The sequence below is a fragment of the Chiloscyllium punctatum genome, chromosome 31, assembly GCF_047496795.1.
Source record: "Chiloscyllium punctatum isolate Juve2018m chromosome 31, sChiPun1.3, whole genome shotgun sequence".
Taxonomy (NCBI): domain Eukaryota; kingdom Metazoa; phylum Chordata; class Chondrichthyes; order Orectolobiformes; family Hemiscylliidae; genus Chiloscyllium; species Chiloscyllium punctatum.
In genome coordinates this window covers 74720816-74747959 of record NC_092769.1, presented here as the reverse complement: position 1 = coordinate 74747959, position 27144 = coordinate 74720816, and the positions used below count along the sequence as shown (strand labels likewise).

At 44.9% G+C, this 27144-nt stretch overlaps 2 protein-coding genes across 10 annotated transcripts in view; one reads left to right on the top strand and one right to left on the bottom strand.

Moving 5' to 3' along the window:
• The window catches only part of LOC140457110 (speedy protein A-like), a 54878-nt gene extending 29363 nt beyond the window's left edge, over positions 1 to 25515 (bottom strand). For 3 of the 6 annotated variants that reach the window (XM_072551118.1, XM_072551114.1, XM_072551119.1), the window contains exons 1-6: positions 25090 to 25195; positions 20332 to 20580; positions 11469 to 11527; positions 9781 to 9866; positions 8490 to 8661; positions 7418 to 7700 (exon numbers count right to left, since the gene is read on the bottom strand). In XM_072551118.1, the coding sequence (XP_072407219.1) occupies positions 7418 to 7700; positions 8490 to 8661; positions 9781 to 9866; positions 11469 to 11527; positions 20332 to 20551 (820 nt within the window). In that variant the 5' untranslated portion in view covers positions 20552 to 20580; positions 25090 to 25195. Of the gene's footprint in view, positions 1 to 7417; positions 7701 to 8489; positions 8662 to 9780; positions 9867 to 11468; positions 11528 to 20331; positions 20581 to 24676; positions 24835 to 25089; positions 25270 to 25403 lie in introns of those variants that run through there. The other 3 variants (XM_072551117.1, XM_072551115.1, XM_072551116.1) reach the window with 3 other exon arrangements.
• Positions 25352 to 27144, top strand: part of syvn1 (synovial apoptosis inhibitor 1, synoviolin) — a 36114-nt gene continuing 34321 nt past the window's right edge. The window contains exons 1-2 of one of the 4 annotated variants that reach the window (XM_072551109.1): positions 25352 to 25509; positions 26701 to 27037. In XM_072551109.1, coding sequence (XP_072407210.1) covers positions 26906 to 27037 — 132 coding nt within the window. In that variant the 5' untranslated portion in view covers positions 25352 to 25509; positions 26701 to 26905. Of the gene's footprint in view, positions 25510 to 25593; positions 25739 to 26697; positions 27038 to 27144 lie in introns of those variants that run through there. The other 3 variants (XM_072551110.1, XM_072551111.1, XM_072551112.1) reach the window with 3 other exon arrangements.

Here is a 27144-nt window from a genome sequence, read left to right as displayed (position 1 = left end):
TGAAAACCAGGCAGATCATTTAGAAACTAAGATTGCTGCATTTCAAAAAAAAAAATCCAAGAACCCTGGTGTGGAGGCAGGATATTTGGCCCATTGGGTCCATACCAACCCTCTGAAGAGCATTCCACCCAGACACTCACCTGTTCTCACCCTGTAACCTTCCATTTCCACCCAGCCTGCACATCTTTGGGCTGTGGGAGGAAATAAGAGCACTTGGAAGAAACCCACAGACAAACGTGCAAACTGCACACAGTCACCCAGGGGTGGGATGAAACTGTCCCGAGCTGTGAGGCAGTAGTGCCAAGTCACTGAGCTGCCCAAAACCCTTAAATCCTTCTTATGCATATACCCATCCAGTTACCTTTTAAATGGCATTGTACCAGCCTCCATCACTTCCTCTGGCAGCTCACCCATACACACACCACTCTCTGCATGGAAGAGTTGCCCCTTAGGTCCCTTTGTCTTTCCTCTATCACCTTAATCCTATTCCCTCTAGTTTTGGAATGCCCCACCCCAGGGACAAGACCTGGCTATCTACCCTATCGTTGCTGCCTCAAGATTTTAAGCTTTAAGGTCACCCCTCAGCCTCCAAAATTCCAGGGAAAACAGCCCCAGCCTGTTCAGCCTCTCCCTGTAGCTCAAACCTCCCAACCCTGGCAACATCCTTGCAAATCTTTTCTGAACCTTTTCCAGTTTCACAACATCTTTCCGATAGGAAGGAGACCAGAATTGCACGCAATATTCCAACAGTGGCCTCACCAATGTCCTGTACAGCCGCAACATGACCTCCCAACTCCTGTACTCAATACTCTGACCAATAAAGGAAAGCATACCAAACGCCTTCTTCACTATCCTATCTACCTGCAACTCCAATTTAAGGAGCTATGAACCTGCACTCCAAGGTCTCTGCTCAGCAACACTCCCCAGGACCTTACCATTAAGTGTATAAATCCTGCTAAGAACACTAAACATTGTTACTGATCTTACAATTATACTTTTGCAGTTATGTCTATTCCCAGTGACGTTTAAAAAGGTCACATCAGGATGATTGTTCCACAATAGCATATATAATTGCCAAAAGCCTGTTGATGGTTAAAAGTGAAACAAAAATCTAAAAAGTACTTGATAACCAAAAAGCAGTATTAAGCAATCCAATTCTAGTACCAACATTGAAAGTGAATATATAAAGCCTTACAAGGCAGATGTGAGGAAAAATGCCAGAACAAAGAATGTTGCAGGGATCTGACCATAAGAAATCATGAGGAACAGCAAACATACTGGAGGTCAACAATTGGACTGGCAAGAGAGATAGTCAAGGGAGAAGAGGCACTTGTGTTTGAAAAGGTTGGATGAGGTGCAGCTGACTAAGGAAAACCAAAGGTGAAAGTGAGGACTGCAGATGCTGGAGATGAGAGTCAAGAGTGGGGTGCTGGAAAAGCACAGGTCAGGCAGCATCTGAAGAGCAGGAGAATTAACATTTCGGGAATGAGTCCTTCATCAGGAATGAGGCTTGTGGGCTTGGGGGGGGGGGGGGGGGGGGGGTGAGGAGAGAAGAGAAAGAGAGAGAAAAAAAAAAAGAGAGATCAATAGGGGTGGGGGTGAGGGGAAAGTAGCTGAGAGTGCAATAGGTAGACAGAGTTGGGGGTAATGGTGATAGGTCAGAGAGGGGAGTGGAGCAGATAAGGAAGAAGATGGACAAGTATGACAGTTCATGAGAGCAGAGCCAAGCTGGAAGGTTAGGACTGCGATAAGGTTTTTTGTAGCGGGGTGTCTGTGTCTGTAAATGAGGAAACGAGTAAAGGCCTTACTGATGCCATGTGCCCCACACACACACCACCACCTCATCCTCCCAAGGTCTTGGGGTAAGTGTTTGGCCACAGGGCAGCAGGGTTGGAAAACCAAGGTGCAGTCAATTAGTGAGGCTTTAGCTAACAGGGATTAACAGTTAGTTAGTGGACTAGAGTGATCTTAGTGCTGGATTGGTAACCCAAGATAACAATTGCAAAGGCTGGAAACCTGAAAACATCCAGAAGCTGATGGAGAGACTCCAGTTTCACAGCACCTTGGAAAGAGCAGAGGTAACTTTTGAGTCCAGCAACCCTTCACCAGAACTCCAGTCTGACAAGGGTTACAGACCCAGATGTTAACCCCTTGCTTCGCTCTATGAATGCTACGGAGTTCCTCCAGCACTTCCTAGTTGTATTTTAATTATCCAGAGACTCAGGTAATACTCTGAGACCATGTTTGAACCCCACCATGGCAGATGGAGGAATTTGTTTTACATTTTAAAACGGATCACAATGGAAAAAAGTCCACTGACAACAACGGAACCATCAAAAAAGTTCATGAAATGTCCTTCAGGGCAGGGAATCTACCACCCTTAGTCTGGCCTACATATACCTCCAGACTCAAATATGATAGACTCAACTTCAGGCTTTTTGAAATGGTTTGTTTCAACCAAAACCTTAACAGACCACGTGCCTAAAAAACTATAAACATCCCTGCCAAACCTGAAAAGTCCTTGTTAACATCTGGGGGCTAGTGCCAAAGCTTACAGAACCATCTCAGTAGTTAATGTCACATGTCCTGCTATAGCTTAAGTTCAATTGCACATCCTCTGGTTATGTCCTGGCCCAATGGAAGAATCAGTCTAGCAGAGCTGGCAGCACAGTACTGTACATACAGTTAGGAAGGAATTCTCAACATTGATCTTACTGAAATATTTCACAGCAGGACAAACATGGACATGGGAAAATCCACACTGAGGATACCCACCATCAGGCTGCATGGTACTTTCAGAATGGGATAGATTTCAAACAGATCTGCAGTCCAACAGTGTATCCCTCCCACTCTACAATTACCATCAAGCAAGAGATCAAATCTGGTTCAAAAGAAGAGTGCAAAGGGCATGCCAGGAGTCACACTAGGTATATTGAAAAATGCAGTGTCAAACTGGTGAAGCTGATCAGATTTGCTTGTGTGCCAAACAGTATAAACAGCAAGCGAAAAAAAAAGAGTCAAACCCTATATGATCAAGTCAAAGTTTAGCAGTCACATCCAGCCATGAAACAGCTCCCAGGAGGTGGTGGCTCCACAAATATCCCCATCCCTTAGAGGAAAGTCCAACACATCAATACTAAAGACTGAACTGAAGCACAGTGATCAGAACAACCAGAAATATCAAAATTCTCAGCCTGTATCTCAGATGCCAACCTTCAGCCAATTCAATTCACTACACATAATATCAACATACAGCTGACAACACTGGATACTGCATAGGTTATGTATGACCCTGACAATACTTCCAGCAATAGTAATCAAAGTTGGCTCTCCAGGCTGAGCTATTCCAATACAGCTACAGTACTAGCATTTTAAAAAAATTGTCCAGGTACATTTGGTACACAAAAACAGGTCAAGTCCAACCCAGGCAAATTGTTGCCTAGCAGTCTAATCGGAGTCATTCAATGCTTAGTATCAGGCTCACTGACACCTAGTTTGGGTTCTGCCTGACTTCGTTATAGCCTTGGCCTAAGCGTCAATGAGAGACCTCAACTCCACAGGAGAGTTGAAAAGAATTTGTATAGACATAAAGGTTGTATCTGCCTGGCTGTGGCATTAAGGGGCCAGACCAAAAAGAGTGTCAAAAGTGTGGCGTCAGATGAACAGAGCAGGTTGGCAGCACCTATGGAGCAGGAGAATTGACGTTTCAGGCATAGGCCCTTCATCAGGAATGAGGCTCATCTCCCTACCCACTTCAGCTGATAAATGGAAGGGGGGGGGGGGGGGGGGGGGGGAGGGCAAGGAAGCGGGGTGGGGCGCAAGAAAGGTAGCTGGAACTGCAATAGGTAGATGGAGGTGGGGGTGAAGGTGCTGGGTCTGCGAGGATGATGGAGCAGATCAGTGGGAAAGATGGACAGGACATGAGAGCTGTACCAACTTGGAAGGTTGGATCGGAGATAAGGTGGGGGAAAAGGGGAAATGAGGAAACTGGTGAAATCCACACTGATGTCCTGGGGTTGGAGGGTCTCAAGGCTGAAGATAAGGTGTTCTCCCTCCAGACATCAGGGGGCTAGGGTTTGGTGATAGAGAAGGCCCAGTCCCTTCATACCCTAGGCAGAGTGGGAGGGGGGAGTTAAAAATGTTCAGCTATAGGGTGGCAGGGTTGCTTTGTGCATGTCTCAGATGTCCTTTGAAGCGTTCTGCAAGTAGACATCCTGTCTCCCCAGTGTAAAAGTGACAGCATCAGGTATACTAAGTGACCTGTGTGGAAGTGTAGGTAAATCACTGATGGATTTGGGAGGCTCCTTTGGGACCCTGGACAGAGGTGAGGGAGCAGGTTTCAATTCTGGTGGTGACGGAGGAAGGTGTTGAAGGGAAGGATGGATTGGTGGGGGGTCTTGGACCTAGGGTGTTATGGACTAGGCCAGACCACTCAGAACATTAAGCAGGCAGCCCCAGACCATAGCTTTGCAATTTGTTTTGGTAAGTGTACAGTGAAAATTACCTGGAGCGAGCTAGGTTGACTACTAGATATTACAAACAAATTTATTCACAAAATTACACAATGAAACAAAGAACAGAATAAAGAACCAACAGAACTCAGTGCCCAAACTAGACTCAATTATGCTGTCCTGAACAAACAGTCCCAATAAGCAAACTCCCTTTAAAACCAGGATAAATGGAACACATGCTCACAGGTTGAAGTTGAAGGACAGAAAAAAAAGTTTCCACACAGCTCCCTGTTGAACTTCCCAGTTCAAGACCCATGTAAAACTGCTCAGCCTAGAGAGCGGACCACTTCCCTTTCATTACACAGGTCACTTCTAAAACATGACCACTTTGGCCTGAAGTCTAATCTGTTTACATATAAACAAAAGGCCTCAATCTTTTTCATCTGTCCCAAGCCAAGCTGGTCTGAACCTGGCCCAGTTTATTTACCCTCAAAAAAAAAACCAAGGACAGAGTCATCTCGAGCTAAGGAACAGCTTTTTGAAAAACAAGGGACTAGCTTTGTGACAAGAGTTGTGGAGCGAATGGTCTTTACAGACTAGAGATAGGGGTGGGAAAGGAAATAGATTCTTTATGAAATGCAGATCATGCCCTCCACCATCCCTCCCACTGTGGGAAATGCAAAATCAGCACGCACACCTCCCCCATACCTAGGTCTAAGGCCATAAAGGAGCATTCCATATCCAGCTATTTACCTGCATTTCCACATGTAACTTACTGTAACCATTGCTCCTGATGCAGTCTCTACATTGGAGACAGGACACCTACTTGCAGAATGCTTCAGAGAACATCTTCGGGACATGCATGAAACAACCCCACCGGCCCATGGCCAAACACCAACTCCCCACCCACTATCCCAAGGACTTGCAGATGCTAGGCCTCCTCCATTGCCAAACCTTAGTCACCCGACACCTGCAGGAAGAACATCTTATTTTCTACCTTTGGACCTTCATACCACACGAGATTAATGTGAATTTCACCAGTTTCCTCATTGCCCCTTCACCCAACCTTATCCCAATCCAACCTTCAACTCAGCACCACCCTCCTGACCTGCCCATCTTCCTTCCCACCTACTTGCTCAACCCTTACTTCCACCTTCATGCACCTATTGCATGCTTAGCTACCATACCCTAGCCCCACCCTCTCCCCTTTATCTCTCTACCCCTTGGCTCAAGCCTCATTCCTGAGGAAGTGCTTCTGCCTGAAACGTTGATTCTCCTGCTCCTCGAATACTGCCTGACCTGCTGCGCTTTTCCAGCAACACTTCGCCTGATCTCCAGCATCTGCAGTCCTCACTTTCTCCTAGACCAAAAATAGAGTCATGGCAATCTGGAGGAAAACCCTTTGGATTAGACTCCAAGCACAAGGAAGATTTGTTTTGGTGATGGTCATCTTAGCCCCAACTTAGAAGGGTGTTACTGGGACTGGAGTTGTAAAGAGAGGCTGAGTAAGCTGGGACATTTTTCACTAGAGGGGTTTAAGGAGTTAAAAGGAGTGATGTTAAGATGTTATAAAATCATGAGCAGCATTGATAAGATGCATAACAAAAAGAGATCTTTCCTACTGTAGGGGACTTCAAAACTACAGGAGAAAGGAAAGCAGAAAGGAAAGACAAAGGATCCGAAAGAGTAACTTTTTCCAGAGTGGTTTGCATATGGAATGAACTGCCAGAGCAAGTGGTTGATGCAGGTACAGTTACAACATTTGAGACATTTGGATTGGTACAAAGATAGGAACGGTTTAGAAGGATGCGGGCCAGGTGCAGGCAGGTGAGACTGGCTTGGTTTCAAAACCTGGACAAGTTGGACTGAAGGGTCTGTTTGACTGACATCACTGCAGGTGTTCCTTATGGGCATGTCCTGGGCTCAAATCATCTTCAGCTGCTTCAATGGCTTTCCCACCATAAGGATCAAAAGTGGGGATGGTCAGTGATGGCTATAAAGTGTTCAGCACCATTTGCGACTCCTCATACTGAAACATATCCACATACAGCAAGACACTGACATATCCAGCCTTGGATTGGCAAGTACTTTGCCATATGAGAGGCAGGCAAGAGAATCTAATCAAACACTTGGCATTCAAAGGCATTACCATTGCTCAATCCCACCAACAATATGCTGGGGATTACCATTGACCAGCTCTACAAATACTGTAGCTAAAGGATGAGGAATTTGACCAATTAACTAAACTCCTGACCCTAAAGGTCAGTCCACTATTTTTACAAGTTATAAGCCAAAGATTATGATGGAACATTCCTTACTTCCCTGGATGCAAAGCTTGACACCATTCATATAAAATAGAACACTTGATTAGCACCACATTCACTCCATCCACCATTGAAGCATGGTAGCAGCACACATCATTGAAAAGGTGCAATGCTGCAGAAAAATCACCAATATTTCTTAAATCAGCAATTTCCAAACTCACAACTTCTACCACCTAGAAGGACAAGGGCAGGACATACACGTGAGCACCACCCCCTGCCATTTCAGACTCTCCAACCCGAGAAAACATCCAGACATGTTCCTTTAATGTTGCAGGAGCAAGTCCTAGAAATTCATCCCTAACAGCATTGATCTGGTGCAGGAACAGACAACACAGCAGTTCATCACCTTAAAGGCAATAGCAATGGCCCAGCTATCAAAGCCTAGATTCCATGAATGACTGAGAAAGCACAATGGCTGACTGCGTGGTCACCAAGTTGAGGTCTAGATTTGGTGTCTCACCAGATATATTTTAACTGCACATGCTCTGTCATTCCATGGGCTAAGTAATCTCATTCCTTTGAGCTAAAAGCTTCCTGACATGAGCGATCAATCTTATCCACATAAGCATCATTCAGCTCGTGTCTTGGTTACAGACATCCTCTTAAAAAACAAGCCAACCCCAGAGCTCAGTGAGGCCATACCTTCTATTCCATGGTCTATCAGGACAGCTGGTGACAATATTAATAGATCTTGGGGCCAGTCACCATCCAACAAGACAGTGTTCTCTGGGGAAGAAGATGAAGAATCCGAATCAAGGTCCAAGTAGCACCGGTAGCGATTGCAGAGTGTGCAGAATGGTGGTGTCCCACTGGGCCCCTGTGGGTAAGGTACTGTTTCTTTCTGCAGGTAGCTTCTGATTGCACCACTGTGATGAACTGGGCGGTCTCTGTGCCAAATATAATGGCAAGGGATAGTAGCAATCACCTTCAGCAAAGAAACCAAAGGCACAAACATCTCATTGGGTGAAGAAAATGAGAAACAGCATACAAACCACCAGAAATGGAAGTGAGCAATATTTCAACATTTGTACAACCACTGTGGCCCCTGCTTGATACCCTCTGTGCATTGGGCATTGACTCCGGGCTCAGCCAAGCAGTGAGTGCAGACCCATCTCCCAATAATTCTGAGAAGCAATGGGCGGCAACACCAAGTCCTTAGTACAAATCCCTGAAGGGCAACAGGATCTTTTGTAGACTGATCACCCAAGCATCCAATGTATGATTCAGGAAGCTATAGAATCCCTACAATGTGGAAGCAGGCCATTCAGCCCAGATCCACACTGACCCCCTGAACAGCATCCACCCAGACCCAATCATATCCCTCCCCTGCATTTCCCATGGCTAACCCACCTAGCCTGGACACTCTGGGCAATTTATTATGACTAATCCACCTAATCTGCACTGTTTGGACAGTGGGAGGAAAGCAGAGCACCTGGAGGAAACCGACACTGACATGGGGAGAATGTGCAGATTCCCCAAGGCTGGAATCAAACCCAGCTCCCTGGTGCTGGAAGGCAGTTGTGCTAACCACAGAGCAACCTAGCTCAGTTTAGCATAAAATGTCAGCTTGCAGAGTCTGCTAGCCCACAAACTGAACAGCAGCGAAGACTGAGTTGAGCTCTAAAGTGACTCACTGGCCCAGGGCTATAAGCAAAAAGCACAATAAAGCATCAATGTTACCCTGAAGTTACAAACACCAAGTCCAGCATATCACCTCCTCGCAGCATCGCCGGCTGACTGCCGCCTTGTAATCCATTTGAGCCCACAGGTCCAGCCGCAATTTGAGGAATTTCGGCACAAGCTTCCTCCAGTTGTCACCCAATGCCCATGGAAATATCTCATACTTGTACTGTTCCTCATCCTCCTCCATGTCATTTGCCAGGTACCTGCAGGTGCAATTACAAAGACCTGCCAGTTAACCCTGTTAAGAATTGTCAGGCTGCTTGTAAAAACAAATTCTTAACCACAATTGTATTGGACGCAGCCATTTTGCGTATTCATGAATGGGTGGGGTCAAGCTCCCACAGAACTAGGATGTTTAAGCTTTCAGTAGCAGTTACTGCTGGGGTCTTGAAGCTGGATGTGGGCTTGGTTTTTCTTGTTTAGCTGGAAGCAGGGGTTCTCTTCCTGCTGTATATGGGCAAGACTCATCAGGTGATCACCTTGATGGATTGTGCTGTAGGCCCCCCCAATAAACACAGGGAATGGTGGAGCAAACATGGAGAGATCATAGACATTTGCAAGAACATTAGGGCATTTGAACTTTCCAAACAGAGTGGGATGGCCAATGTTAAGGGCTTGGATGGGGAAGAATTTGTTAAAATGTGTTCAATAGAAATCAACATGTAGATACACTTACTAACAGAAGGAACAAAACTGGATTGGCTTAGGAAAATAGGCAGGGCAAGTGACTCAAGTGGGGGAACACTTTGGGGCCAGTGATCATAATTCTAAAAGCTTTAAAAGAGTTGTGGAAAAGGTTAGGTCTTGTATAAAAGTGAAAGTTTCTAAATGGAGTAAAGCAAATGGACAGTATGAGAGGGGAACTTGCAAAAAATTGACTGGAGTCAACTGTTCTCAGGTGAAGGGACCACTGGCAAGTGAGAAGCTTTCCAAAGAGACAAATATTGAGGCATTATATTCTTTTAAGAGTGAATCCCACACAAAAGGATGGTGAGTATGTGGAATGATCTGCCAGAAGCGGTAGATGCAGGTATAGTTACACCAGTTAAAGACATTTGGACAAATATGAATAGGAAAGGTTTGGAAGGATATGGGCCAATTGCAAGCAAGCGGGAGCACTTTAGTTTCAGAAACCTGGTCAGCATGGACAAGTCGGACTAAAAAGGTCTGTTTCTGTACTGTAGGACTCTATAAAAGTAAGACTTGGAGTCACAACTGCCTTCCAGGTGCAAAGATAAAAATAGATTCTGACCAGACAACAAGCACCTGACCCAACCCTACAGGAGGAGGCTGACTGCCACAATTAAGAGGCATGTACTTACAGTGCCAAGAAGAAGTTCATTCTGGAGTACTGACTTATGTGAAGCTCTGCACGTTTGAAGTAAGTCAGCACCATGGCCAATAAATACTGAAAAAGAGCAGTTGGGGTTCAGATACAAAAAAAGAGGTAAATGAGACTTGTTGGCTCACAAACAAACATGCATCACAGAATCCTAGATTAGCAAAGCTAGTTCATCAGTCTGGATACTACAATTAACCCTGGTGTGATCCCACTCCTGTTCACTGCACTGTTTCATTCACTTATTCTTGCTCAAAACAGGAACAAGTTTGGTTCAGAAGCCTCTCCATTAGAAAGTCTCACTCCTAGCACCTACTCCTGAACCAAAAGAGGAGTCAGTGTAGTGCAAAAAGCTAGTAAACACATGTTGCAGAGGCATATTGTGCCCGTTTCACAATGTTTTGAACCAGTTCCTCTTGACCTTTCAACGTTATGCTAATCATGATATAATCTTGAAAGTAAACTCAGCTCACCACTCAATTAGCACTATGCAACATTTGATATACAGTATGTCAGGTCATTAAGCTACACTGTCAACTGTATGGTCAGTGCCTTCCAACAATTTATTATAACAAGACAGGGACAATTGTGCATTTGACCACTGAAGTCATGTTCAGCTTGCAAGAATGTGGAATGACTGGTTGAGTGAGATTGCTGCCAGTACACAGGCAAATTGCCTAATGGGAGTTAATTTCTGCAAATGCTGAAATCTGAACTAAAACAGTAAAAAAATGCTAGAGATCACAGCTGGTCAGGCAGTATCTATGGACAGAGCAAGCTAACGTTTTGAGGCATGACTCTTCATCAAGTCTCTCCAAAAGATGCTGCCTGACCCACTGCAATTCCCAGCTTTTTTTTGCTTTAGTACAGATTGCATAATTCAACTAACTGCACAGGTGGGTGCCATTCAACAAGTATCTAAAATCACAACCGGAAGGCAGCCAAGGATATATGGACCAACTGGGGATCAGAGTGACACCCAAAAGTGGAGGTGAGTGAAATATCTACAGAATGCAACCAGCAGGCTGTTGTCACCCAGACCACATTAAATGGCACCACTTCCATCAACACCTGTAGCTCTGAAGTGCCAGCACATTTGGCCTTTTGAACACTCTAGAATATAGATTGCTGAAAATTTAATACATTGAGCCTTGGGACTTAACTTGGTCAGATAAAATCTGAACACTCAAGCTACAACTGAAAAACCTGAAAATAGTTCCGAACCAAACACCGTGCTAGAATTATAAACTTGAGTGGGGTGAACAATAAATGCCATAGGACACTGCTCAAATGCCTGCAGGGCACACTGAATCCATATCGCATGGAAGCTGGCCTTTCAGCCAATCAAGTCCACATCAACCCTCCAAAGAGCATTCCACCTAGACCCAGCCCCCTACCCTATCTTGACATTTCCCATGGCTAATCTAGCCTGCACATCTGAACACTATAGGGCAATTGAGCATGGGCAATCTACCCTAACCTGCACAACTATGGACTGTGGGAGGAAACCTAAGCACTAGAGGAAACTCACAGACACAAAATGTGTGCAACCTTCAGTCACCCAAGCCTGGAATGGTGTTTGTTTCAAGACTGCCCGTAAGTTAGAGCTACTCATTTCATGTCTCGAGCCCAGTATCCCAAACTGCACATGTGGCTGCCACTGCCCAATACCTTATCTGCAATTCGGCAGCAACTGTCCATCCAGAGGAAATCCTGAATCATCTCGTCATCTGCAAGAAACAAAATACAGACCAAATATAGCAAGCTACCAAACAAGCATCGACACAGGGGAGGAGAAAAGACAACTGCAGGCTTTTCGGCACCCACATTCTAGGAGCAAAACCATTGCACACAATATGGGAAAACTCACAAGCCAGTCTAGCCTATTGAGAGCGCAAACTTCCAATCGGGTGCCTTAGAAATTTAACTCTCCATTTAGCAGAACCCAAGAACTACAATTGTATCCCTTGGCAAACCTTTATTGACTATAATACTAATCATTAAGAAATACTCATTTTGGTGCCTTAAGAGACAGGAGCCAAGTTGAATTGCATTTTTGCCTCCACTTTATTGCCACTCATTATTTAACTGGACATTAAGGCAACGTTCAGTTTCTCTCTACCACCTCCAACCAGCCCCCACCCTCCCTCAGGGTTTCAAGACTTTTTGAATGCAGAACAAAGATGCCCTCTGGTGGCTTGGAGTAACAGCATGCTCAGGGCTACAAACTTGATCACTACAGGAATCCAAAAGGAAGCATCTTCACCCAGCCATGTGAGGTCATTCCACTGCAGAGAGGAATTCCCCTCCAACACAAAAAAAGCAGTTTTTGAATATTTGCAAAAGTTGCATTAGACATATTTACAAACAGTTGGAGTCCAGGAACAGGCAAAGTGGAATGAGACCACTATCAGACCAGCCGATGATCGTATTGAGAGCACAGACCTAAGGGGATACCTCCAGATCAAAATATTTTAATATAATGCATAATATGTAGCATTTTAAGCAACACATCTCAAAGTACTTGTGAACGATGCTGTAGTTCAAAGTTTGAGGGAAGATTTGTAGCTCAGGTGCTCGTTGTTGTGGTTCTGTTCACCGAGCTGGGAATTTGTGTTGCAGGCATTTCGTCCCCTGTTTAGGTGACATCCTCAGTGCTTGGGAGCCTCCTGTGAAGCGCTTCTGTGATCTTTCCTCCGGCATTTGTAGTGGTTTGTCTCTGCCGCTTCCGGTTGTCAGTTCCAGCTATCCGCTGCAGTGGCCGGTATATTGGGTCCAGGTTGATGTGCTTATTGATTGAATCTGTGGATCAGTGCCATGCCTCTAGGAATTCCCTGGCTGTTCTGTTTGGCTTGTCCTATAATCGTGTTGTCTCAGTCAAACTCATGTTGTCATCTGCATGCGGGGCTATTAAGGATAGCTGGTCATGTCGTTTCATGGCTAGTTGGTGTTCATGGATGCAGATTGTTAGCTGTGTTCCTGTTTGTCCTATGTAGTGTTTTGTGCAAAAAAAATCCCATGCAAGGACTGCAAGAAATTTTTTTTTAAAATGCAATGGAATTTTTCCAATAATTCACTGTCCACAACATTTTAGACAACCTAAAGTATATTTATAAAAGGAAGAAATGCTGAGACTTTTGAAAAATACAAAAGCTTCTGATTTCTCAATTCTTTCAGAAACAAATCAAGACAGCGGGTAAGCTCATTCTTTTCAAGAGCAGTCAGGTATCACATTCTACACTTGGTGTTTTTATTCACACTGGAATGAGAGAGTGTTCAGAACCAAGACAGAATCACCAAATTGAGCCTTTAACAAGGCAATGATCTGGAACTGAGATTCAGGAATTAGCTGAACATATTACCCTTTTACGAGTTTAACATTGATGAGCAGGAGCAGATGCAGATGCATCACAGCCACAAGATGGACTGCTCCTCTAGTATCAGCAAGATACAGTTGACCTCAAAAATGTTGACTTTTAATCCTGGCTCTGGCACTTTAGCAAGACTGCCACCAATGCATTATAGTGTAGTCAGATGTACAGCATGTAAACAGACCCTGTGGTCCAATTTGTCCATGCTGACCAGATATCCTAAATCAATCTAGTCCCCTTTGCCAGCACTTGGCCAATTCCCCTCCAAACCCTTCCTATTCATATACCCATCCGGATGCCTTTTAAATGGTGTAATTGTACCAGCCTCCACCACTTCCTCTGGCAGCTCATTCCATACATGCACCACCCTCTGTATGAAAAAGTTGCCCCTTGGGTTTTTTTTAAAATCTTTCCAGTCTCACTCTGGACTTCCTGCAGAATGAAGTTTAAATCAGGTACCAACCACCTTGATCAAAAAAGATAAAACAAAATAACTAGGGGTTGGCCATTCAGCCCCTTGAAGCTACTTTGGTGTAAAGCCATAATTGATTAGATTGGAAAGTGGAGTTGAGGCCACATGTGATCACCTTCTCCTTGCTTGCGAGTCCTTGATCTAAAGGATGCCTAATTCAGTCTAGGATACATCCAATGATCCAGCTGCCATTGCTCACCAAGAGGAGAATTCCACTATAAAAAAGTGTTGAGGCTATGGTCAAGAGTAAGGAATCACTAGGTATAGACAATTGGGAATCAAGTGTATCTAAGGGTATGGGGTGTGGGGACATTTTTAAGAGGGAAATGAAGGGAAAAACAAAAAAAAGGATGAAGTAGCGTTTTAAGATTAAGGAGATTCCACAGTACATTAAGAGTAAAAAAGAAACCAGGAGAGAATTGGGCCCTTAAAGTTGTCTGGGTGTGGAACTACAGGAGACGGGAGAGAGATACTAAAATATTTCACATCAGTTCTTATTGTGGAGAAAGAAATGGAAAGAAGTCAAGGCCAGGAAACTCTGAAATAAGCTTAGGTGCCTTGAAAACAATTCACATTACAGAAGAGGTGATGCTGGAGGTCTTAAAGTGGATAAATCCCCAAGACCTGATCAAGTGTTTCCTAGGATATTGCGCGAAGTTAGGGAAAAAAATTGAAGGGGTCCCTACCAAAGATTAGTTTCATCTCCAGCCACAGGTGACAGTGGCTCACAAATGCAATGAACCGTCAAAAGGAAGTGGCAGACAGGTACAGTTGTAACATTTAAGAGACCTTGATAGGTACTTAGGGAAGGTTTAGAGAGATATGAGCCAAAGGCTGGTAAGCATGACTAATTTAACTTGGGAAGCTTGGTAATCATGGACAAATTAGACCAAAGGGTTTGTTTCTATATTGTATGATTAAGGAGAGATTCCTCCCCATCTCCTTCATGAATGGGACACTTATTCTCAAACTGCACCAGTTTTGAATTTCATCTCCAACGATTCAACACTCCGCTTAAATGATAAAAGGTGCACATCTTGGGCTTTCACGCCCTCCGTAACATTTCCCTGCCTGGTCCTAATACTAGAACTGTTAAAATCTTGGATTTCTGTCATGCCCCATTTTGTTTACTTCACTATTAGTCTTAAGTTGCCTCCATGCCAAGCCTCTGATTCCCACTACCTTTAAAGGGATCCTTTTTAAGAAATGCAAATCTCCCATGGTGTCCTATTCCAGCATATCCTCAAGTGTCCTTATATCATAGTTTGCTCAAGAACACAATCAAAGTTCCTTGGGGGATATTAACAAATCACAATGTTAAATCGCTCAAAGCTGATCAATGTTAGTTCTTCAGAAATAATAGTTCAAGACAGTCCTTCAGCTCACTGCTGCTCAAGGATAGTTGCTGAAAAGAATGGCAGCCAGTGACCTATGTGACCACAGTTTCTAAAATTAGCTGCTCGTGCTGAATGTGTTTATTTTGTGTAGTTCACTGAGCAACATTATCCCATCAGTACTGGACCATTCTAAACTAGCAGCTGTTCTCAGGGTTATTTCAGCATGCCACGGAATCACAGGCAGCAAAGTATTTTCATTTTGATCATACCATATTGACTGTGCATCCCATCAGCAAAACTAAAAAAAAAGAGGATTGGTGCAGTATCAGAAAAAAATTGCTTTCGTTCAAAAATACTATCCATGTCAAGATAAAGGTTTTGTGGCCGTCATTTCTAACTTTCTCTCCTTCCCCCATGGACACAACCGCAGTATGCATTACCCATTCCTAATTGCTTTAAGACTGTAACAGTAGACTGTCCCTTGAACTGCTGCAGTCCATCTGGTTTTGGTGAAGAATGGCTGACGCCTGTATAATTTCACCCTTGCACAGTCAGCACCTTCAAGTCAGGGCAGAGAGGCCAAGCTATGTCCATCAAGTCGGTATTAAAAATTTTGCAAATTGGTCGTAACATTCATCTCTGTTCCAGTAAGCTGTGGGCTCAAGTTCCACTCCGGAGATTGAGCACAAGAAAACTCGCATCTAAAACAACAGTGGTTAGCACTGCTGCCTCACAGCACCAGAGACCCGGGTTCAATTCCCGCCTCAGGCGACTGACTGTGTGGAGTTTGCACGTTCTCCCAGTGTCTGCGTGGGTTTCCTCCGGGTGCTCCGGTTTCCTCCCACAGTCCCAAGATGTGCAGGCCAGGTGAATTGGCCATGCTAAATTGCCCGTAGTGTTAGGTAAGGGGTAGATATAGATGTAGGGGTAGGGGTATGGGTGGGTTACGCTTCGGCGGGGCGGTGTGGACTTGTTGGGCCGAAGGGCCTGTTTCCACACTAAGTAATCTAATCTAATCTAAACAGGGCACTGCTGAGTTTCAGCAGGTATGGTTTATGGGGCTGTAATGTGGCTCAGTGGTTAGCAGCAGAGTCCTAGTGAATTGCTAACTAGGGCTGCAGACAGATTAAACTAAACTGTCTGCTGGGGTACAAGATACATCAGGAGATCAAAGACAGTGCAGGAAAGGCAAAGTTAGTGACCTTGGAGAAGTTCAATATGCAGGTGGACTGGGAAAATGAGATTGGCAGTGGATTGCAAGAAAGTTAGCATAATATCCACAAGATGGCTTTTGGAGCAGCTTGTGGTGGAACCCACTGCGGACAAACAATACTGGATTTAGTGTTGTGCAGCGAGATAGACTTGATGAGGGTGTTTAAGGTGAGGAAACCTTCATAATGATTGAATTTACTCTGCCACTTGAGAAGGAGAACATAGAATCAAAGGTAATAGTATTACAGCTAAATAAAGGCAACTACAGCAGCATGAGGAAGGAGATGGGTAGAATGGTACAGCAGGATCTTGATTAAATGGACCAATTGGCCAAGGAGTGACATATGGAGTTTAATTTAAATACATGTGCAGTGCTGCATAAATCAAATCTTAGCAGGACTTATACACAATGGCAAGGTCTAGGGAGTGTTGCTAAACAAAGACCTTGGAGTGCAGGTCCGTAGCTCCTTAAAGTAGAGTCGCAGGTAGATAGCATAGTGAAGGCAGCATTTGGTACGCTTTCCTTTATTGGTCAGAGTAGGAGTATAGGAGTTGGGAGGTCATGTTGCAGCTGTACAAGACACTGGTTGGACCACTTTAGGAATGTTGTGAAATTCTGGACTCATTCCTATTGGAAGGATATGGTGAAACTTGAAAGGGTTCAGAATAGATTTACAAGGATAAAGCCAGGGTTGGAGGATTTGAGCTATAGGGAGTAGCTGAATAGGCTGGGGATGTTTTCCCTGGAGTGTCAGAGGCCGGGGTGGGGGGGGTGACCTTATAGATGTTTATAAAATCATGAGGGGCATGGATAACATGAATAGACAAGGTATTTCTCTCAGTGGGTGAGTCCAGAACTAGAAGGCATAGGTTTAAGGTGACAGGGGGAAGACAAAGGGACCCAAGAGGCAACGTTTTCACGCAGGTGGTGCATATATGGAATGATTTGCCAATGGAAGTGGCAAGGCTGGTACAATTACAATATTTAAAAGACATCTGGATCAGTATATGAATAGGAAGAATTTAGAGGGATATGGGTCAAATGCTAGCAAATGGGACAAGATTAGGTTGGGATATCTGGTCAGCATGGGCAAGTTGGACCGAAGAGTCTGTTTCTATGCTGTAGATCTATGACCAGGAAAGGAGCCTAGCAGAAAAGACTATCGAACAGCAACGGCAGGGGTTCCTGGGAATAATTCAGAAGACACACAGTAGAGATTCCTGAGGATAAAGCAGCATGATATGGGGGGGAAAGAGAAAATGATTCAACTAGGGAAGTGATGGATAGCATAAAAGAAAGAGACAGCAGAGAATGCAGTGAGGGGCAATGGAAAAGCCAGAGGATTGGGAAGCTTACAAAGACCAACAGAGGGAAACATAAAAAAGCGAGGGAGAAGATTAAATACAAGGGTGAACTAACCAATAATTTAAGAAAGATTAAGAGTTTTGATTAAGGACAAAAAATTTAAAAAAGGCAAAAGTGCACACTGCACTGTTGAAAAACAATATTGGAAAGATAGTAGTGGCAAACAAGGAAAAGGCTGAGGAACTGAATAATTGCTTTGTCAGTCTTCATGGTAGAAAACACTAGTAATATTCCAAAAAATCAGAGTAATGGCAGAACTTAGTATGGTGGCTGTTACTAAGGAGAAGGTGCTAGTAAAATTGAATGGCCTAAAAGTGGCTAAATCTCCTGGACGAGACTACACACCAAAGTTCTAAGAGATAGCTGCAGAGTTGGTGAAGGTATTACTGTTGATCTTTCAGGAATCATGAGAATCAGGAAGGGTCCCAGAGGACTGGAAAATACAAACGTGACACTTCTGCTAGAGAGTAGGACAATACAGGAAAATTACACACCAATTAGCCAAACCTCAGTTGCAGGTAAGATCCTGGAATCTATTGTGAGGAATGAGATTTCTGAATACTTGGAAGTTTAGATTAGATTAGATTACTTACAGTGTGGAAACAGGCCCTTCAGCCCAACAAGTCCACACCGCCCCGCCGAAGTGTAACCCACCCATACCCCTACATCTACATCTACCCCTTACCTAACACTACGGGCAATTTAGCATGGCCTATTCACCTGACCTGCACATCTTTGGACTGTGGGAGGAAACCGGAGCACCCGGAGGAAACCCACGCAGACACGGGGAGAACGTGCAAACTCCACACAGTCAGTCGCCTGAGGCGGGAATTGAACCCGGGTCTCTGGCGCTGTGAGGCAGCAGTGCTAACCACTGTGCCACCGTGCCGCCCACGGTGTATGGTAACCAAGTGTATGGTAAAGTACGGCAAAGTCGTTGGCACATCTTCATCTAAGGGAGGTCATGTCTGAAATCTGCTAGAATTCTTTGAAGAAAGCGTTAGACCAAGGAGAGCCAATGGATATTATCTACCTGGACTATAAGAAGGTCTTCAACAAAATGCTGCACAGGAGGCCACTGAATAAAGTAAGGGCCCCATGGTGTGAGGCAAGGTGTTAGCATGGGTAGAAGCTTGGCTACCTGACAGAAAGAGTAGGGATAAAAGGGTCATTTTCAGGATCACAGCCAGTGACAGGGTGGTGTTCTGCAAGGCTGAGTGCTGGGACCACAACTTTTTCCTTTTACATAACCATCTAGATGAAGGAACGGAAGGCATTCTGGCTAAGTTTGCCTACAATAAGACAAGTAGAGGCACAGATAGCATTGAGGAAGCATGGAGGCTGCAGAAGGATTTGGACAGGTTAGGTGAGTGGGCGAAAGAGTGGCAGATGGAGTAAAACATGAAAAAAATGAGAGACCATGCATTTTAGTAGGAGGAATATAGAGGATAAACTATTTTCTAACTGGGGAGAAAATTCAGAAGTCTGAAATGCAAAGAGACTTGGAAGTTTAAACCAGAATTCTCTCAAGGTGAGCTTGCAGATTGAGTCAAATGCAACAATGGCATGTACTTTCAGGACTTGACTATAAAAGCAGGGACTTACTGGAGGCTCTAAGGCTCTGGTCAGGTCATATTTGGAGTATTGTGCACAGTTTTGGGCCCCATACCTCAGGAAGGATTTACTAGCCTTGAAGTGGGTTGAGAGGAGGTTCACAAGAATGGTCCCCGGAACGAAAAGTCTAACATAAGGAACCTTTGAAGACTGAGACCAAACTCAATCTAGTTTAGAAGAAGGATATTTGGGGGGGGGGGGGGTGATCTAATTGATACATACAGAATGCCAAATGGCCTGGACAGCAGACATTGAGAAGATATTTCCATTGGTAGGAGAGACTAACTCTAAGGTTATGCCCTTGGATCCAAGGGAATACCTTTTAGAACAGAGTGAAGGAGAAACCTCTTCAGCCAGGGAGTGGTGAATTTATGGAATTTGTTGCTACAGAAAGCTGTGGAGGCCAGCTCATTGCGTATGGTTAAGACCAAGATAGATAGGTTCAGGAGCATCAAGGAATCAAGGGTTTATGGGGAGAAAGCAGGAGAATAGGGTCGAGAAACTTAGCCATGTTTGGGCTAAATGGTCTCATGCTGTCTCAGCACCAGGGACCCTGGTTCAATTCCACACTCAGGTGACTCCATGCAGAGTTTGCACATCCTCCATGTGTGGGTTTCCTCCTACAGTCCAAAGATGGCAGATTGGCCATGGGACAAAAGGGTTTTGGTGAAAGAATCTGGGTGGGATGCTGTTCTGAGAGGCAATGTGGACTCGTTGGGCCAAATGGCCTGTTTACCAAGTTGTAGACATTCTCAGGGTGGTCAGATTGCGCTTTTGTGGAAGCTCACAGAGCCACAGGACCTACATTACAAAGGCAACACCTTTTGTCTATAAAGCACTCTGGGGTGCCCCAGGGTTGAGAAGGGCATTGTGGAGATGTAAACTTGTGTTAGCAAACTAGCCCAGGAACTCTAAACAATAGTCCAAGTCCCCTTATGCCCATCTAACTGGGGATGTTAGTTAATTATCTATTCCAATATTCTGGAAGATCTTCATCCCTGTTCAAGTACTAAATGACCAGCGCCAATCCCAATATTCATTTCAATTCAATGTGACATCTATCAGTTTGGCAGTTATATATCTGTTCCAGCTGCAGAGTTTGAAAGGAGAAATATAAAACATCAGAATACACAATTTGACAATAAAATGAATTCAGACATACCGAGAAGTTTAAGAAATGCTTCCAACTCCTGGTTCTGTATGACAAATGGAACTTCCTTTGAGACTTTTGACATCTTACTGGATTCCCCTTCACCCCTCTCGTGCAGCCGTGGCTTCCGAGAAACCAAATCCCGGCCCTGATGTGACAGTTTTGAAACCCCTGGCTTCACCTGAACGGTGACCGAAGAGGGATTCTGAGAGCGGGTCTGGTTGTGCCTCATGATGGTAAATGAGGGCAGTTAGGGGTGGTCTGCAGTAAAGAAAAAAAAAAGAGTTAAAATCACATGCCAATTAGCAGGTTCAAGGAAATCTCCACAGTCATTGTTCAATTCTCCAGTAAACCAGACTTAAAATTTGAAATTTAGTCTTGGAAATTATGCTCAATTCAGGTTCAACTTCTCTACAAGCAATATTTGAGGGGTTGAATGCACCTTACTAGTACATAATTGCCAATCCAGAAGCTGCTCAACCAAGTTTCTCAGGAGTGCAAAAATGAGCTAAAAACATTATGAAGTTGAACATTGATAGAATCCTAGACTAAGCACATCATTTTGTGATTATGGCAAACTGCATTCAGTTCTGACTTCCCTGCTATAGGAAAGATGTCGTTCAACTTGAAAGGGCTCAGAAAAGATTTACAATGATGTTGCCACAATTGAAGGGTTTGAGCTTTGGGGAGAGGCTGAACAGACTGGGGCTTCGTTTCCACGCTTACCTCCCCCCACCACACCCAAGAGCATTGGAGGCTGAGGGGTGACCTTACAAAGGTTTACAAAATCATGAGACTTAGATAGGGTAAACAGTCAAGATCTTTCCCACTCAGGGTATTGTCGTCCAAACCAAGAGGATGTAGGTTTAAAGGTGACAGGAGACCAAATGGGCAATTTTTTCCAGAGAGTGAAGGGTGTATGAAATAAGCTGCCAGCAGTGGAGGCTGGTTCAATGACAACATTTAAAAAGTATCGGGATGGGTCCATAATGGGGAATGGTTTAAGAGGATTATGGGCCAAATGGGACCAGAATAATTTAGGATATCTGGTCAGCCTAACAAGTTCGACTGAAGGGTCTGTTCCCAGGCTGTGCAACTCTGACTTGGAGTACATTAACACCATTAAAGAAATCAGCTTCAACAGGTGAATTTTAAGCATGAAGACTATTTGTTGGCAATCTTCCCGAATCAATTGATACACAAGATTAACTGAGTGTACATACACCATCATTCACATCATATAGGACCAGGTCTACAGGGCTAAGCCATGACATACAGTTGCTATTGTAGAAAAGGGAAGGTATTAACTAGCCTAGTTTTTCACCCTTTTAGGATCTGTAGCAACATCTGCAGCCAAATGCATCATGAACATGAGCAACAATTTCAGTTCTGAAAAAGGAGTCACATTCAGTTTGAAACTCTCTCTTCAGTTACTGTAAAAACCAGCCAAGTTCCTCCAGCACCTGCTTTCTCTATAAAGTTCATTTCACATTTACAGGAATAAATTATTTCAGTCATTTTAATCAGGGCTTTGTGGCTCTGAATTCTACGTCTCCTGAGTAATAGCTAGCAAGGCACCAAATTCAATATCCAGTCTGTCAAAGATGAGGGTGGGAAGATATTTGGACAACATTTCTACAGAAAAACATTTTCACTCAGGGAGAAGGGCACAGCCTAAGGACCTGGTATAGTATTAGGTGGTGATACAGTACCAGCATGAGGTTACACTGAATGCTGGAAGATACCACGTATGGAACTCCCAAAGGAGGGAGCATCTCAAGATCAACAGGCAAAAATCAATATCCCAAGGTGATATGCAGGACAAAACACAAATTTACCAAAACTAGTTTGAGACAGTCAACTTTCTACAGTTAGAACACATACTTATGAACACCAAATCAATTCACTAACGTGAAAAGACTTTTGCCTTCATCCAATATCATACATTGCACATCAGGTTGAACTCAAAGCATTAATGCCAAATAAATCATTGAAGGATAAGGCTTACTATGCCTTTACAAGGATATTGAAGTGAAAAGATACTCAAACTAAGATGAAGAACCATAGAATGGTTACAAGCACAAACTTCCCAGCCCACATTTGCACCAGCTCTCCGAACAAACATGTTTCTTACTGAGACAAGTGAAACACTGCCCAAGCTAGAACAAAACATTCCAAGCCCCAAAGGCAGCTGACACCAACCATCTCAAATGGCCATTTGAGGAGAGAGACGCACAGAATCAAGACACTCACTCAAATAGTCTAACTGTGACAAATCCCATTCTTGGGCTAATTGTGGCACTTTTGCACACACACCTGTCTCTTTCCATACACAGGAGAGAAGTAGGCGACTCAGACCTTCGGATCTGCTCAGCCGTTCACAAAGATCTAACTGATCCAACTGTGGCCTCCTTTCCACATTCCTGGCTACTCCAGTGCACTTTAACCCCCAGATGATCAAAAATCTGCTCAAAGACTTTGCTTCCATTGGAACTCTTTTACATAAAAGGCAAAGACTCAACCTTATCAGGAAAAAAATCTCCTGCCCAGCCGAAGTAGGTAACACCACATGCTTAAATGACCCCAAGGTCCAAACATTTTTGTCCATCCTCTCAACAAATGTGGACATTGGCAAAACTAGCATTGGTGGCCCATCTGCAATTGCTTTTGAACAGTGTGGCTTGGCTTTTACGAGGCACTTATCAGTTAGCCATATTTCTGCAGGTCTGGAAACACTTGTAGACAGGGACAGCACATTAATTTCTTCATTCAGGAGGCACTGAAACAAATGTATTTTTACAATCATGGATAAAAATGTAACCATGAGATTACCCAGAAAAAAAACAACAAAAAACTTGTGAACAACAAATTGGTCCAATAAATCATGAATACCTCAAACTGTGGATTCAGAATTATGTACTTCAAGAATTACACATTTTAATTAAACTGCTCATTTTTCCCCTTTAGGTAGCATACAATTCAAATTTTAAACCAAATTGAAAATACACTAGTTTTCTTGTAACATTTATTCATGGATAAACATATCACTGCCTGAGCATTTATTACCCCAAGACAGGCAGTGAACTACCTTCTTGGACCACTGCAAGCTGCTATGGTGAGATTTAATCCCAACTTTGGAACATTAGCCTGAGGTCTCCAGATTACTAGTTCATTTAGACATGGAGAAAAAAAATCACAATCCTCCCCCTGCACACCACATCCACCCCTCCTTCTATAACCTCAGCAACTTCAGCCTCCAGATTATATAGGTTTCACCTCATACATTTTAAACTCTTTCACAGAAGAGTCCCAGAAAAAGTCACCTCATTTCTTCCCAGCAGTTTCTCTTCATACCCTCTATCTCCCCAACCCATGATGTTCTTCCTCTTTCATCCCCACACATTTGCATGTCTTTCCTAACACTCCCACATCCTTCCCTTCAGCCCCTAAGTCTGTTCCATCTTAATGTCCTTTCCCCTCAATCCTCACATGTTCTATCACTCATTCATTCCACCATCCTCCCAATAACTTCCTGTGCCTCCCCCTTCAACTTGTCCTACAATCCATCCCTTCCTTTTGATTTTTCCCCCTTAGCTCTTAACATAATTATTCATTCACTCTACAACCCCACAGTTTAACTTCCATCTCTCTCCTTTCCAAACACCAAGGCCCTTCTTATTACTCTCTGCCTGTCTTGAAGGATGTTCTCAATGAACAAGGATCTTAGAACCACATGGTTAGTGCAAGTACACAGGTTGGATGCACCATTGAGAATTGAGACAAGAAACATCTTCATCCAGAAGAGGGTGAAATAGTGGTACTATCAACCACAGCAAGTGGTTACGACCCAATGCTTTCAAAGAGCTGTAGCACTTCGGATCAAAGAGTAGAAGAACAGACAGGATATTGAGTCAACTGACCACATTAAACTGAAGAGCTAACTAACAGAAACCAACTCCCCAACTTTTTATTTGCAGACAACCCAAATTGTGCAACTTCTCACCAAACCTCCTTTTGTATCCACTCCACACCTCAACAACCTACCTCACAAAACTTCCTGCTCAGTCTTCTTCCACAACACACCTCACCATACCATACCATACCATACCATACACAACTTATCACTCACATCAGCATTCTCTTATTTAATGCCTTCATCCCAGCAGCCAAATGTCTTCCCTTAGCTACTCCCAATTTGGCCAATCTCTCTACCACCACACCCTCATGTCCAGCCTTCCTCCCCAGGTTTCCAACCCCCAACATACCCAGCCTCAATCCAACCCCTTTCACACCCTCCCCAACACTTCAGCGCCTCAGCCCAATACGGCGGCCATTATGGCCGTCGTGCTACTCTCACCTGGACTGAGGCACGTGCCGCACCTGAGCCGGCGCCCAGCCCGCCAACCGGCTTTTCATAGGTTGCCGCCGTGCTGAGGTCAGCGCGTCGCGACCAATGGCCGCCCTCCGACCCGATCGCCGCGCCCCCTCCGTCCCGGCCAGACGCCGGTCCGCTCCCCGCCCTGCCGCACGGTGACCATGGCAACCACCGGCCCGCTCCCCGCGACGCACGGTGACCATGGCAACCGGCGCCCCGCCCCTCCCTGCTGCACGGTGACCAGGGCAACCAGCGGCCCGCCCCGCCTCACGGTGACTATGACAACCAACAGCTCGCCCCGCACCGCCGGCATGACTCCAGCTCGTTCCCGCTGCTTCCACAACAACAACAACAACATGAACATCCCAAGAGGAAAGAAAAATGAAAATCTCAACCATCCGAAGATTCATTCATTCCGTCACATCATAACTTCTGTTTCCTAAAAATTAAAAATGTTTTTAAAATACAACGGTGCGTGGAGTCACGTGCCCACGCCGGTCACACGACGCGGTATCCCATTGGTCGAACAGGAGGTCGTGGCTCCTGATTGGTGAGTGGGGAGGCCATCGTCTGGCTGTTCTGATTGGACGAGGCCGACCATGGTCTCGCGGAGCTGCCGTGCGTTCATTCGTCGGCGGGCCGACCAATGGGAAGTGGCCACGGACTCGGTATCCTTGATCTATTCTGGGAGGGAGGAGTGAGGACAAACCGGAACAAAACAATAAGTCGCCGACTGCAGGGATTGGGGACCGAATGAGAGAGGGTTGAGCATTCGGAGCCGTCGTGAGCGGCAGCATCGGCGTCATCGGGGGGCGGTGAGAGGATTCGGCTTGTCGCGCGCGGCTGCTGGTGTTTGGGTTGGCGGGGTTTGGGAGGGCGGGGGGACGGTAAAAGCACGGGCACCGGTGCCGTGAGAACGGAAGTAGGGGACGGCAAAAGAGGGCGGACGACCGCCCCCCGACCGGAAGTGAGTTGTCTGAAGACGTCTCATCGCAATCGGAGCGGCGGGAGGGTGTCCGCTGTCGGTGAGTGGGAGAGAGAGAGGTACTACCCCGCGGTGTGAGGTGACCCTCTGCCTTGCCCTCGGTTTCCTCTGCGGTTACTGGTGGGGGGGCGGGGAGATATCCAACGCCAGTCCGGGCGAACCCTCGGAAGTGGCGTCTGCGGGTTCAAGGCTTGGCTGCCCCTGAACAGGGGAGTGGGTTAGTGTCCCCCCCCCCCCCCCTCAGCTGATCCCTTAGTCCCCTTCATCTGTTTAAGATGTCTTCCCAGCTTTTCTGCTCTCTTTCCCTCCCTCAGCTACTTGATTTGATTTGGATGTCTTCCCAGCTCCTCTTCTAAATCCTTCCCATCCTGTTTAAAAAAGTTTCCCCCCCCCCCCCCCCACTCCTCTAAAACCCATCCACCTATCTAAATAACCCCACTCCTCTAAACCTTCCAGCTGTTTAAATATCTCCCCTCTGACTTTTGATGATTTGACATGTTCCGTGTTTTGCTTTGAGAGATTTTGGGGTAATGTGACTGCATTAGTAATCCAGAAGTACCAAGGTAAGGCTTTGGGAACTAGGGGTTAAATTTTTCCCTGGTATATGGTGACATTTTAAGTTCAATTTTTTTTTAAATTGGTGTTTAGAGTTGGCCAAATATGACCATGCAATCACTATCATTGTTTTAAAAACCATCTGGTTTGTTAGAGAAGGAAATCTGTTGTCCTGATTTGATCTGGTCTAGGTATAACTCCAGTCTGACAGCAATTTGGTTGACTGTTCCTGAATGAGTCAATGGCTGCTAACCTAGTCAATGATATCCACATCCCACAAATACATGAAACAAACTTTAAATCTTCTCCTTACTACTCTTCAGCTGTTAAAAATGTTTCCCTTCAGCTCCGTTAACTCCAGCATGCCTTATCTCAGAGTCTGATCTGCTGTGAATTTGCATCGTGCTATGGATTCAAAATATTATGGAGATTGTGATCATCTGTGTTTCTCTTTCTATTTAAGCAGCTGTGGGATCCCCAAAGTCTAGCTGAGGAGTGCCAGCAGATCACCAAGTGGTCCTCATTCGGAGCAACACACCTCCCCTTAGGAGGGGTGGTGAAGGACTGACTTATTCTTTTTTAAGAAAAGAAAACATTTTGCCAGGGCTCAGTTCCGGGACTCAGGTTCCCGGTTAATCTCCAGCAAGCTGTTTCCCGCAGGGAGGGACGCGATGGTCCGATCGACGTTGGCCACCGCAGCCAGCCTGGTGCTCACCACAACTGTGGTCACCCATGCCTATTACCTGAAGCGGCAGTTTTACCCTACTGTGGTGTATCTGACTAAATCCAGCCCAAGTATGGCGGTAAGTTTGGAGGCGGTGTGGCTGGGGCAAACTGTTAGTCCCTCCATCTTTTGAGTACGTTTTGGATTGCTGCACAGATGGAAAACGATTAGACCAGTTGATAAAGA